Below are 13669 nucleotides of genomic sequence, written 5' to 3'. Positions count from 1 at the left end.
TCCCTCTTTCTCTTAATTCCTCTCTCTTCCTGTCTCAATCACTCTTTATCTCTCTCTCTCTCTCTCTCTCTCTCTCTCTCTCTCTCTCAGTGTAATAGATTTGGATCAGACGTGTTGAGGGAAGATAATAGCAGGAAAATGAAAGAGGATGATGAGTTGACGTCATTGCCTGCCACAGCAGTGTGTGTGTGTGTGTGTGTGTGTGTGTGTGTGGGTGTGAAAGGCAGAGAGAGAGAGAGAGAGAGAGAGAGAGAGAGAGAGAGAGAGATAAAGGATGTCAGCTAGGGTGTTACACTGTGAGAACGTGTTAACATTTATAGACAAATACATGTCTGTGCAGTGTATGTGTTTGTGTGTGTGTATGTGTGCTTTAATGAGTGTGTCAGAACACAGAGGTGATAAAAATGCACACTGTGCACCTGCGTGTGTAAAGAGAATGGGGAATGTGCTGCTGCACTGTATGCTGCATTCCTAATCTCACACACACACACACACACACACACACACACACACACACACACACACACACACACACACACACACACACATCATTAAAAAAGCAGTGCAGTTTATTATATCTATGTGAAAGCTTCATTGGCTTCATCAGAATGTATTTATTACTTACATACTATTAGTAATTCAACAACATTATTTTAATCATGTGAACCCAGAAAATCATATGTATTCTACAGTGTATTTAAAATGAACAGCAGTCGAAGGGTTACTCAGTGACTTCAAGCGTGTTACTGTCATAAGATACCACCTTTGCCACAAGTCAGTTTTGTGAAATGTCTGCCCTGCTAGAACTGCCCCAGACAACTGTAAGTGCTATTATTGTGGAATGGAAGCACCCTGGAGCAGCAACAGCTCAGTCACGAAGTGGGTCAGTAAGTTTTACTACAATGTTAATTGTAATTCCATTTCATGTCAAACTTCTCTGAATGACTTTGTTTACATCTCAGCTATGAAGTGCATAGCGTGTAAAAATTATTCATCCTCTGTTACATCACTCACTACAGAGTTCTAAACTGCTTCAGGAATCAACATGAGCATGAGGACTGTGCATCAGGAGCTTCATGAAATGTGTTTCCATGGCTGAGCTGGTGTATATAAACCTAAGATCACTTTGTGCATTGCCAAGTGTCGTCTGGAGTAGTGTAAAGCACACTGCCCCTAGACTCTTGAGTAGTGGAAACATTGTCTGGAGTGATGTCTCACACTCTACTGTCTAGCATTGTGATAGACAAATCTGGGCTTGGTGAATACCAGGAGAACGCTACCTACTGGAATGCACAGTGCCAACAGTGAAGTTTGGTGGAGGAGGGATAATGATCTGGGTTTAGCTTTGAGGGTTTGGCCTCAGTGAAGGACAATGTTAATGCTACAGCATACAAAGACATTTCAGACAATTATATGTCTCCAACGTTGTGGCAACAGTTTAGGGAAGGCCCTTTTCCTGTTTCCTGACTGAACCCCACTGAACACCTTTGGGATGAATTGGAACGTCAATTGTGATCCAGGCCCTCTCATCCAACATCAGTGTCTGACCTCGCAAATGCTCTTTTGACTGAATGGGCAACATTTCCTAGACACACTCCAATTCACATTGTGGAAAGCCTTCCCAGAAGAGTGGAGCCTGTTGTAGCCAAAAGCTGGGCAGCTCCATATTAGTGGCCATGGTTTTAAAATGGGATGTTCAGCAAGCTTTTATAGGCATGAAAGTCGGGTGTCCACAAACTTTTGGCCATATAGTGGATATTCATATGTTGACAGTAAATATTATTGGAATTTCAGTGTGAAGCTTTCACACATATTCCCATATTGTTCATTTATTTAGGATGAAGAATATATTTGTAAATACATTTGGAAACCATCACATTGTACATATCTTCATCATATATTTTGGAGATAAAGAAATGTATGCACATTTTCCTTCCATATAGGCCTCATACCCCTATGCGACATATGTTTAAAGGGGAGCTAGACTTTATTACTTTTCTTAGATTCTATACTGTAAGAACTTTTCAGTTCAGTCGGTTGAATTACTGCTGCTGCCTCTTCAGCACTGTTTTGCTTGTAAATGATATTTTGATCTAAGACTGTTTCTTTCTCTTTTTGTCTTTTTCTGTCTCTATTTTTCTCTCTCTGTACATCTCAACAACTCTTCTTTATCTGTTTTCTTCTATTCTTTCTCTCTCACTCTCATTTCTCTTTTTCTGTCTTAATATTTCTCTATTTCTCGCTCTCTCCCTCTTTCTCTCTTCCTTGTTCACTCCCTCCCTCTCTGTTTTTCCCTCTCTGTATTCTCATTGTCACGCAAACTTGTCCTGTTACTAATTTAAGCTGTAACTGGTTAAAAGTGTAGATAGTAATGACATTATGCGGCCACAAGGGGGCAAAAGAGAGCAACTCGCCTGCTGGGGCTCCATAGATGGAGATTGTCTGTAGTTTATCAGGTAGATTTAAATATACCGCCTGATTTTGGGCTGTTTTTTAGCCTGTATGCTGCAAAGTGGATTAAACTGACAATGTAAATAGGTACCAATTAAATGAACCAGAGTTTAACCAGTTACACTAAACATGACATAATTGGATTACTTTAGGATTAGCATGGGGTTACTTTCCTCTTTCTTCAGATTTAATATGAAGCTGTTGTGAATTAACAAGTAAATTTTCAGAACACAGACAGATAGATAGACATACAGAAGAAGTAGATTTTAAGTGTCTGTCAGTTTTGCATTAATATATGCATAATTACATTTACATTACATACATATTACAGATGTCTGTTCGTAAAATCAGCCACTGTGTAAACAGGCCTTGAGACTGAACTTTGTGGTAAAGTCTCCCTGCAGATTTCTTTGAATTTGTACTTAATGGCAGTTTTGAAATTAAATAAATCAAAGGCACAGTCTCTGTACTTCCCTCTGAAACACTGAGTGCATTTATATGCAATTAATAATCCGATAACTGCAGAAAATCAGATTTTGTCAGCGATCTGATAGTGTTAACATGCACTTGAGTAATCAGATAATGGGGAACTCCAGGTCTACATGACCAGATGATCAGATTTTAATCAGATTTCTGCTTTGCAACCAGCCAATAAACTCACAGAAGACGCGACATAAACATAATGTAAAACTCTTCATGCTGTGACTTTTTTTTAAATATTGCAGCACTTTTCCCTGAAAATATGAACATACATCTAGAAGATGAATACTATGCACTACACATGCATACTACATGCTACACATGCATACTATATACTATAAATGCATACTACATACTACATATGCATACTACATACTAGAAAACAATGCATACTATGTACTACAAATGCATACTATATACTACGCATGCATACTACACACTACACATGCATACTACATACTTCAAATGCATACTATGCACTACACATGCATACTACAAATGCATACTATATACTACACATACATACTACATACTTCAAATGCATACTATGCACTACACATGCATACTGCACATGCATACTACATACTACACATTCATACTACATACTTCAAATGCATACTATGCACTACACATACATACTTAAAATGCATACTATATACTACACATACATACTACATACTTCAAATGCATACTATGCACTACACATACATACTTCAAATGCATACTATGCACTACACATACATACTACAAATGCATACTATATACTACACATACATGCTTCAAATGCATACTATGCACTACACATACATACTTCAAATGCATACTATGCACTACACATACATACTGCGCATGCATACTACATACTATATATTCATACTACATACTACACATGCATACTACATACTACACATGCATACTACATAGTCTAAAACAATGCCTACTACATACTTCACATGCATACTATGCACTACACATGCATACTATACATGCATACTACATACTACACATGCAAACTATGCATGCATACTATGCACTACACATGCATACTACATACTCCACATACAAACCATGCATGTACATACTAGAAAACAATGCATACTACATACTACACATGCATACTACACACTATAAATGCATACTATGCACCACACATGCATACTATGCATGCATACTACATACTACACATTCAATCTACGCACTACACATGCATACTACATATTCGAAAACAATGCCCACTACATACTACACATACATTGAAATATATATGCGTACAATGTTCTACAAATGCACACTTCTACTTCAAAACAATAGTGCATGCATGCACTTGAGCAATCAGATAAAAGGGAAACTCCAGGTCTACAGAAGTCAGATAGTAATTAGATTTCTGCTTTACAACCAGCCAATAAACTCACAGAATATAAACTTAATGTAAAGCTCAAACTTCATAACAAAACTTTTTTTTTCATTGCTACACTTTATCTGAGAATATGAACATACATCATCTAGAAGATTAAAAATATTCAAATCCTTCATTTCGTCAAGCATGTATTTCATTTCAGCGTCGCTTCAAAAGTGTTTTGCTGCATCTCTCTGCAACACTGCTCACTTATTTCCGGTACTGCAGTTTGTTTTTTCACATGTGCAGACTGAGAAATCCAAAAAAAAACATGCATACTACATCATACAAATGCATACTACACACTACACATGCCTACTACATAATAGAAAACAATGCATACTACATACTACACATGCATACTTCGAAATACATATACATACAACATTCTACAAATGCATACTACATACTCCTAATACACACTACTACAAAAAACACATGAGTAATCAGTTGATAGGGAAATCCAGGTCTACAGGAGTCAGGTAGTAATCAGATTTCTGCTTTACAACCAGCCGATAAATTCACAGAAGCAGATGTGACGTAGACTTAATAACTGAAAATATGAACATACATCCTCTAGAAGATGAAGAATATTTTAATTAATATTTCTTGTTTTAAATGAAATTTGAATGAAAAGTTTGGTTACCATTATTTTTTCTTCTTCTTCTTCTTTCGGCTGCTCCCTTTAGGGGTCGCCACAGCGGATCATCTGCCTCCATCTTGCCTTATCCACTGCCTCCTCTACTTTCACACCAACCATCTCCATGTCCGCCTTCACTACATCCATAAACCTTCTCTGAGGTCTACCTCTTCTCCTTCTACCCGGGAGCTCCAAATGTCCATACCATCTCAACCTGGCCTCTCTGGCTTTATCTCCAAAGTGCTCCACCTTCACTGTCCCTCTGATCTGCTCATCTCTAATCTTGTCCATCCTTGTCACTCCCAACGAAAATCTCAGCATCTTCATCTCCGCCACCTCCAGCTCAGCCTCCTGTCTTTTAGACAAAGCCACAGTCTCCAAACCGTACATCATAGCAGGACACACTACTGTCTTGTAAACCTTCCCTTTCACTCTTGCTGCTATCCTTCTGTCACACATCAGCCCTGACACCCGTCTCCACCCACTCCATCCTGCCTGCACCCTCTTCCTCACCTCTTTTCTACACTGTCCATTGCTCTGGATGGTTGACCCAAGATATTTGAAGTCATCCACCTTTACGACCTCTACTCCTTGTATCTTCACCTTTCCACCTGCCTCCCTCTCATTCACACACATGTATTCTGTCTTGTCTCTACTGACCTTCATTCCTCTCCTCTCCAGTGCAAACCTCCACCTCTCCAGATTCTCTTCCACCTGCTCTCTACTCTCACCACAGATTACAATGTCATCTGCAAACATCATTTGTCACTCCAACTGCACACCTCACCACTGTCTCACTATCCTCATACATGTCCTGCACCACCCTAACATACTTTTCAGCTACACCTGAGTTCCTCATACAGTACCACCGTTCCTGTCTTGGCACCCTATCATGTGCCTTCTCTAGATCCATAAAGACACAATGCAGCTCCTGGGCATGAAACCAAACTGCTGCTCACTGATCTGAACCTCTCGCCTTAGCCTTGCTTCAACAACTCTTTCCCATACCTTCATGGTGTGGCTCATCAACTTTATACCTCTGTAGTTACTGCAGCTCTGCACATCACCCTAGTGCCTTTCCATTCTTCATCCTTTTTAAAGCTGCCCTCACTTCCACCTTACTAATTCTCTGCACTTCCTGATCCACTATCTCTCCCCCCGTTGTCCTCCTCTCTCTCTTGTTTTCCTCATTCATTAGTTCTTCAAAGTACTCCTTCCATCTACTCAACACTCTCTGTTCACTCACTAGTACATTTCCCTCTCTATCCTTTATCAGCCTAACCTGCTGTACATCCTTTCCAGCTCTATCTCTCTGTTTAGCCAAACAATACAAGTCCTTTACTCCTTCTTTACTGTCCAGCCTCTCATACAGCTCATCATAGGCCTGAGCCTTTGCCTTTGCCACCATTCTTTTCGCTATGCGACTAGCGGTTGCCATTATTTTTTAATAATCCAAAATATATTCATGTAATCCTTAGAAAGATAATAATAATAATAATGGTAATAAATAATAATGATAATAATAATAATACTAATGCATCATAAAAAAGAGATTCTTACCCTGTTAAGATTTTATTGCCAGAACAATAATCAGAGAAGCTGACAGACAGACAGAAAGACAGACAACAGACAGACAGACAGACAGACAGACAGATCCATAGAAGACAAAATAGGAAGAAGAAGTAGACTTTAAGTGTCGTAGTCTGTCAGTTTCGCTCTCAGTGTGGAAGACAGGATTAATATATGTAATATGTAAAATTACATTTATATTACATACACATTACAGACATCTGTTCATAAAAATCAGCCACTGTGTAAACAGGCCTTGAGACTGAACTTTGTGGTAAAGTCTCTCTGCAGATTTCTTTGAAATTGTACTTAATGGCAGTTTTGAAATTAAATAAATCAAAGGTGGTCTCTGACTTCTGCACAGTACGGTCTCTGTACTTCCCTCTGAAACACTGAGTGCATTTATATGCACTTAATAATCCGATAACTGCAAAAAATCAAATTTTGTCAGTCATCTGATTGTGTTTACATGCACTTGAGTAATCAGATAACATCTACATGACCAGATGATCAGATTGTAATCAGATTTCTACTTTGCAACCAGCCAATAAACTCACAGAAGATATATACATAAGATATATGACATAAACATAATGTAAAACTCTTTATGCTGTGATTTAAAAAAAAAAACAACCTTGCACCACTTTACCAGATAACATTAACATACATTATTTAGAACATGAAGGATATCTAAATCCTTCATTTGGTGAAGGATATATTTGGTTTCATACATGCATACTACATACTACACATGCATACTACATACTAGAAAACATTCAAACTTCATGCCTTGACTTTTTAAAAAAAACCTTGCGCCACATTACCTAAAAATATGAACACACATCCTCTAGAAGATGAATAATATTTAAATTCTTCATTTCATCAAAAATGTACACTGCTCACTTATTTATGGTATCAGCATCTGTTCTTGCACATGTGGAGACTGAGAAATCCGAAAGAAATCAGAGTAAGAGTTTATATGCAGATGGAGAGACAGACCTCAGTGAGACGCTACTTTAGGTGTGTGTGTATGTGTGTGTGTGTGTGTGTGTGTGGAGGGAGAGACAGACCTCAGTGAGACGCTGCATTAGGTGTGTGTGTGTATGTGTGTGTGTGTAGGGAGGGACAGACCTCAGTGATACGCTACTTTAGGTGTGTGTGTGTGTGTGTGTGTGTGTGTATGTGGAGGGAGAGACAGACCTCAGTGAGACGCTGCATTAGGTGTGTGTGTGTATGTGTGTGTGTGTAGGGAGGGACAGACCTCAGTGATACGCTACTTTAGGTGTGTGTGTGTGTGTGTGTGTGTGTGTGTGTGTGTGTGTGTGTGTGGAGGGAGAGACAGACCTCAGTGAGACGCTACTTTAGGTGTGTGTGTGTGTGTGTGTGTCTATGTGTGTGTGTGTGTGTGTGTGTGTGTGTGTGTGTGTGTGTGGAGGGAGAGACAGACCTCAGTGAGATGCTACTTTAGGTGTGTGTGTGTGTGTGGAGGGAGAGACAGACCTCAGTGAGATGCTGCATTAGGTGTTTGTGTGTGTGGAGGGAGACACAGAACTCAGTGAGACGTTGCTTTATGTGTGTGTGTGTGTGTGGATGGAGAGACAGCCCTCAGTGAGACGCTGTTTTAAGTGTGTGTGTGTGTGTGTGTGTGTGTGTGTGTGGAGGGAGAGAGAGACCTTAGTGAGATGCTGCTTTAGGTGTGTGTGTGTGTGTGTGTGTGTGTGTGTGTGGAGGGAGAGACAGACCTCAGTGAGACGCTGCATTATGTGTGTGTGTGTGTGTGTGTGTGTAGGGAGAGACAGACCTTAGTGAGATGCTGCTTTAGGTGTGTGTGTGTGTGTGTGTGTGTGTGTGTGGAGGGAGAGACAGACCTCAGTGAGACGCTACTTTAGGTGTGTGTGTGTGTGTGTGTGTGTGTGTCTATGTGTGTGTGTGTGTGTGTGTGTGTGTGTGTGTGTGTGTGTGTGTGTGTGTGTGTGTGTGTGTGGAGGGAGAGACAGACCTCAGTGAGATGCTACTTTACGTGTGTGTGTGTGTGTGGAGGGAGAGACAGACCTCAGTGAGATGCTGCATTAGGTGTTTGTGTGTGTGGAGGGAGACACAGACCTCAGTGAGACGTTGCTTTATGTGTGTGTGTGTGTGTGGATGGAGAGACAGCCCTCAGTGAGACGCTGTTTTAGGTGTGTGTGTGTGTGTGTGTGTGTGTGTGTGTGTGTGGAGGGAGAGAGAGACCTTAGTGAGATGCTGCTTTAGGTGTGTGTGTACGTGTGTGTGTGTGTGTGTGTGTGTGTGTGGAGGGAGAGACAGACCTCAGTGAGACGCTGCATTAGGTGTGTGTGTGTGTGTGTGTGTGTGTAGGGAGAGACAGACCTTAGTGAGATGCTGCTTTAGGTGTGTGTGTGTGTGTGTGTGTGTGTGGAGGGAGAGACAGACCTCAGTGAGACGCTGCTTTAGGTGTGTGTGTGTGTGTCTCTGTTGGTGGTCTCTCTCCGCTGTAGTGTATGAGTTTGATCATGAGATCACTGTAAGCCGGCGGGGAGGTGAGACACTGTAAACAATAAATCAGCTTCATCTCTGCTCTTACTGTGTGAACTGGGGCCCCGGGGCCGTGTTCTCTGAAGGTGTCCCTCTTTCACTCACCCTCTTTTCTCTTTTTCTTCTCCCTCTTCCCCCTCTCTCTCTTCTCGTCTATGCTGTACTGTTTCTCCTTTCAACTTCTTTTACCACTCTCTCTTTGTGTGTCTCTCTCTTTCTGGTTTTCTCTCTCTAATTCTCTCTCTGTTTGTTTTTCTTCTCTCTCCTCTTTTTCTCTCTCCTCTGTTACTTTCTCTTTTTGTTTTTTCTCTCTCTGCCTTTCACTCCCTGTCTCTCTGTTTCTCTGTGTTTCTCTCCTTTTCTCTCTCGGTTTTTCTCTCTGTCTTTCTATTTCTGTCTTTCTTTTTCCACTTCTTTCTCTCTCCATCTTTCCATCTCTCCGTCTGTCTTTCTGTTTCTGTCTTTTTTGTCTTTCTCTCTCTCTTTCTCAAATTTTTTCTCCCTCTGTCTTTGTTTACTTTTCTCTTTATTCTCTCTATCTTTGTTTCTATTTCTATCTTTGTTTATTTTTCTCTGTTTCTTTCCCTTCTTTCTTTCACTTTGTCTCTGTCTTTCTATCTCTCCCTCACTGTTCCCTCTCTCCCTCTCTCTCTCTCTCTCTCTCTCTCTCTCTCTCTCTCTCTCATGTCTTACTGTTTTTCTCTCTCTCTCAGTTTTTCAGAGGAGGGGTGTGAAATGTCTGACTCGTCCGGCAGGTGGGAGACGGTGTGATTGGACAGTTTTGGGCAGAGAGTGACCGCTGGGTGAGATTACATCCCTGCACTGAGCGAAATGAAAATGCAACAATCTGAAGAATTTATCTCCACTGATTTTGGAATATTAGAGTCAATTGATCAACATTGGCCAAAATTCTATTTAATCTAATAAGAAACTACAGCACAGAATTACTAATACACACTGTCAGAAATCCAGGCAGTAAACTGTCACTAGCGCACTGCCCCTCTTGACTGGGGTGGTTCCCTCAAGGGTACATTGCAGTACCTTTAGTCAGGGAACACAACAGTAGCATAATGCACTGAAATGATATTTTCTATGACTCTTGTCTCCAGGCCTTTTATTTCATTGTTCTGTTTTAAAGCATTCGGTTATGAAAAGGTACAAATGCCTAGTGGAAAAACGTGTTTAACGTCCCCAGTTGGACCTTAAAACCACTGATGTACCTTCACATTGTTTGTACCTTGATGAATATCCGAATGTACCTGCACAGAACCTTTATTTCTAACAGTGCACCTACATGTAGAACTTCAAATGATAATTATTTTGTATGCCTGCAGAAGGTCACATTGTTAGGTTTGATCAGGTAACGTTTTTTGTTATGGAGCTAACATTGGCATTGTTTAAAACCTGCCAACTGCCAATTACAACAACACATTCCAGCTCAGCAGTGCATTTTCTGTAGAGTGATGTAGCGACTCTAAACAAGGTGTGCTATTGCATTGTATTGTATCCTATTATGTTGAATGGCATTTTTGCCAGCATCTATAAAGTTTATCCAACCTAACAGCAGTTGCCATGAAAAGAAAGCATGTGTGGGTGAAGCACGGATAGGTCAATTATACATTATAATGGATGAAATTGTAATCTGGATTGTAAAATAGTCAACATATATGGTGATCTGGATTCATAGTGTTATAATAGTCATTCATTCATAAGTAGCACCATAGTCATTCATTCATAAGTAGCACCATAGTGTTAGCTGGGATTTCGAAATGAAAAAAAAAAAGCTATTAAATAATGAAAGTGAAAGATAAACGGTTTTGAACTTTCCTTCTGACTGGTGACTCTGTATGTTGGAATCTGTCCAGGGTTTATCTCTGTTAATGAAAAATGTGGTAACCACACATATTTATTTGTGAATTATTATTATACACACAGCAAACTTGCAGTGTGGGGTAAACTCACACTCTCTCTCTCTCTCTCTCTCTCTCTCTCTCTCTCTCAGGATGGGACCCTCGGGGAGGTCCATGTGGCTCTTGCGGGTCATCTTCATAGTTGCCGTTGTGATGTTGTCATGCCGATCGGTGTCTGGGGGAACCCGAACCCTTCGAGGAAGTACAGGTACCCCAGGGTCACCCGCAGCTGGTCATATTAATTACTCGGGAGCTGGAGACACAGTGGCTCAGACCGACTGATCATACATTAGAATGGACACCAAAAATGTTGTGAAAAGGATCATGACATTTAGCACTCAAATGAAAAGGGTAGGAAATGTTTAATTCACTGTAGTTATTGTTTAAGCTTGATTATAATATCCTTTACAATTAAATGCTACTGCTTATTTCTACAAAGACAAGGTGAGCGTGTACTTAGTATCTACAGGGAAGCATCTAAATGAAGCATTTCCATACAGCGCTCATAGCAGATACTGAAAAATTCATACTGGATTAATAACTGAATAATAAGCCTGCAGTTTTAGGAGTCATATACAAGGTAATTATTTGATAAATATCTAGATGGGACCATAAAAATATAGTGTTAAAATGCTTCAGTGTAGAAACTGAAAAATTCATACTGGATTAATGACTGAATAATATCTCTATATAGTTTTAGGGGTTAAATACAAAGTGAGAATTTACTGAAAATCTAGAGGAGACCATAAAAATAAAATGCCATATCATATTTTATCATAGTAACTTTAAAAAAAATGCTGGATTAATATTTGAATAATAAGCCTACAGTTTGAAATGTTAAAGAATAGGTGAGGTTTAACTAAGTGTCTACAGGAGACCATCAGAGGTGTTTGAAGGTAAATGTTAAAAAAGTTCATACTGGATTACAAACTGAATAATAAGCCTAGAGTTTGAGAGGTTGAAGAATAGGTGAGCTAAGCATCTACAGGCACCATCAAAATAAAGCATTATCATAAACCGTTCCATGGTAGATGCTGAAAAAGTCATACTGGATTAATAGCTGAAAAATAAGCCTACACTGTGAATTCATACAGGATTATTAACTGAATAATGAGCCTATGGTTTGAGGGGTTAAAGGCAAAGTGAGCTTCTACTAAGCATCCACAGGTGTCCCTCAAAATAAAGCATTATCTCAGTGTTTGCTATAAAGTCATACTGGATTAATAGCTGAAAAATAAGCCTACAGTTTTGAGGGATTAAACACAAAGTGAGCATTTACTTAGCATCTAGAGAAGACCCTGAATATAAAGTGTTGCCATAAAGTGTTTTATTGTGGAATTAAAAATATTCATACTGGCTTAATAACTAAATAATAAGCCTACAGTTTATAGAAAAGGCAGTAGAATAAAAGGAGTTTGTTTCTAAGCACCTAGAGGGGCCCATTGAAGTAAAATGTGTTTCATAGCAGATAGTGAAAAATTTATGCTGGATTAAACTGGTTAGTTTTATGACGGGTCACTTGAGTCCTTACAGGAGTGTGGTCAGTGCTGTGTGTCCATGGCTGCAGAGGAAGTGCAAAGTCACTCCGCTCCAGTCCCCACGCTGAGGAGGTTTCCTGTGGATAGGGAAGGACAATTCCGTAATGACTGTATTAATATGTATGATGTTAAATGGCCATGCAATAAACCTCCTCGCACCTCACTGTGTCCTAACACCCGCCCCCCCCCCCCACACACACTTTTTAAGTGAGAGAAAAAGAAAAAAAAGAGCAAAACTGAAATAATGTCCACTTCCCCCGCTAATTGACACCCATGAGCTAACTAATTCTGATTTGCATAATTCATGAAACGCTCTGCTCTCGGCGAGGCGGTGACCAGCAGTACATAAATATTTTAGCATGGCGAAAGGTCACTCTCGGCCCTAGTCCCTGCATCATTCATAATATGCAAAGTCCTTCCCCAAAGACAGCTGCGGCCCTTGCTTAATTACGCCCGTTTCTTTAATTATGCCTGTCCTCTGTTTTGTTGATACTAATGCAAGGTGACCTTTTTCTGGCCACCAGAAATGCCACCAGCATCATCACGCTCTGCTTTTTTTTTCTGACTGATGATGTTTCTCTTTCCTCTCTGATGGAGAGAGAGAGAGAGCAGAGGTAATGTTTATTTGTTCGTTTATTTATTTATTTAACATTTTTTCATTTTCTGTTTTTATTTTTTTTAGTGCCACAGCAGTAATTACAGCGTTGGTGCTGCTGTGAAGGTCAGATTTTGCCCCTTCCGTCACATGCGGACACAACACTCATCACTTTGAACCATCTTCTGCCTCGTTTTGGTGCTGGGGGTCCTTGCTAATTGGGAGAAAAACTGCGGCAAAATTCCATATTTGCAGAAAAAATAAAAAAAGTGGCAACAGAGTAATTGGCGGAGAGCGACGAAAGTGCAAACGCTCCTCTTGAATGTCCAAATTGCATATATTTCTGTCTCAAGTGCTTGTCATATGCTCGTACCTCAGTCATTTGATGCTGAGATGCTGCATCTCTGTTTTGCTGCAGTACCACTGGTGGCCACACGGTGGCTCTGAAGGTTTAGAAATGCTGAGAAACTCGGCCTTGTTAGGGCCCTGCTGCTGTGAAGCGCTAATAGGAATGGATGGTCCGAATATCCACCCAAACCAGATGAGAGCGACTGAGTG

General features: G+C 40.2%; 1 protein-coding gene across 1 annotated transcript in view; it reads left to right on the top strand.

Moving 5' to 3' along the window:
* tafa4b (TAFA chemokine like family member 4b) overlaps nucleotides 1-13669 on the top strand; it is a 94204-nt gene that overhangs the window by 31964 nt on the left and 48571 nt on the right. Inside the window, exons 2-3 of the mRNA XM_017710535.2 lie at nucleotides 9782-9871; nucleotides 11071-11186. Of these exons, the coding sequence (XP_017566024.1) occupies nucleotides 11072-11186 (115 nt within the window). The 5' untranslated portion in view covers nucleotides 9782-9871; nucleotide 11071. The remainder of the gene's footprint in view (nucleotides 1-9781; nucleotides 9872-11070; nucleotides 11187-13669) is intronic.

The sequence above is a fragment of the Pygocentrus nattereri genome, chromosome 21 (genome assembly GCF_015220715.1).
Source record: "Pygocentrus nattereri isolate fPygNat1 chromosome 21, fPygNat1.pri, whole genome shotgun sequence".
Lineage (NCBI taxonomy): Eukaryota > Metazoa > Chordata > Actinopteri > Characiformes > Serrasalmidae > Pygocentrus > Pygocentrus nattereri.
Note: the sequence above shows the minus strand (reverse complement) of the source record. Positions and strands in the feature narration are given on the sequence as shown.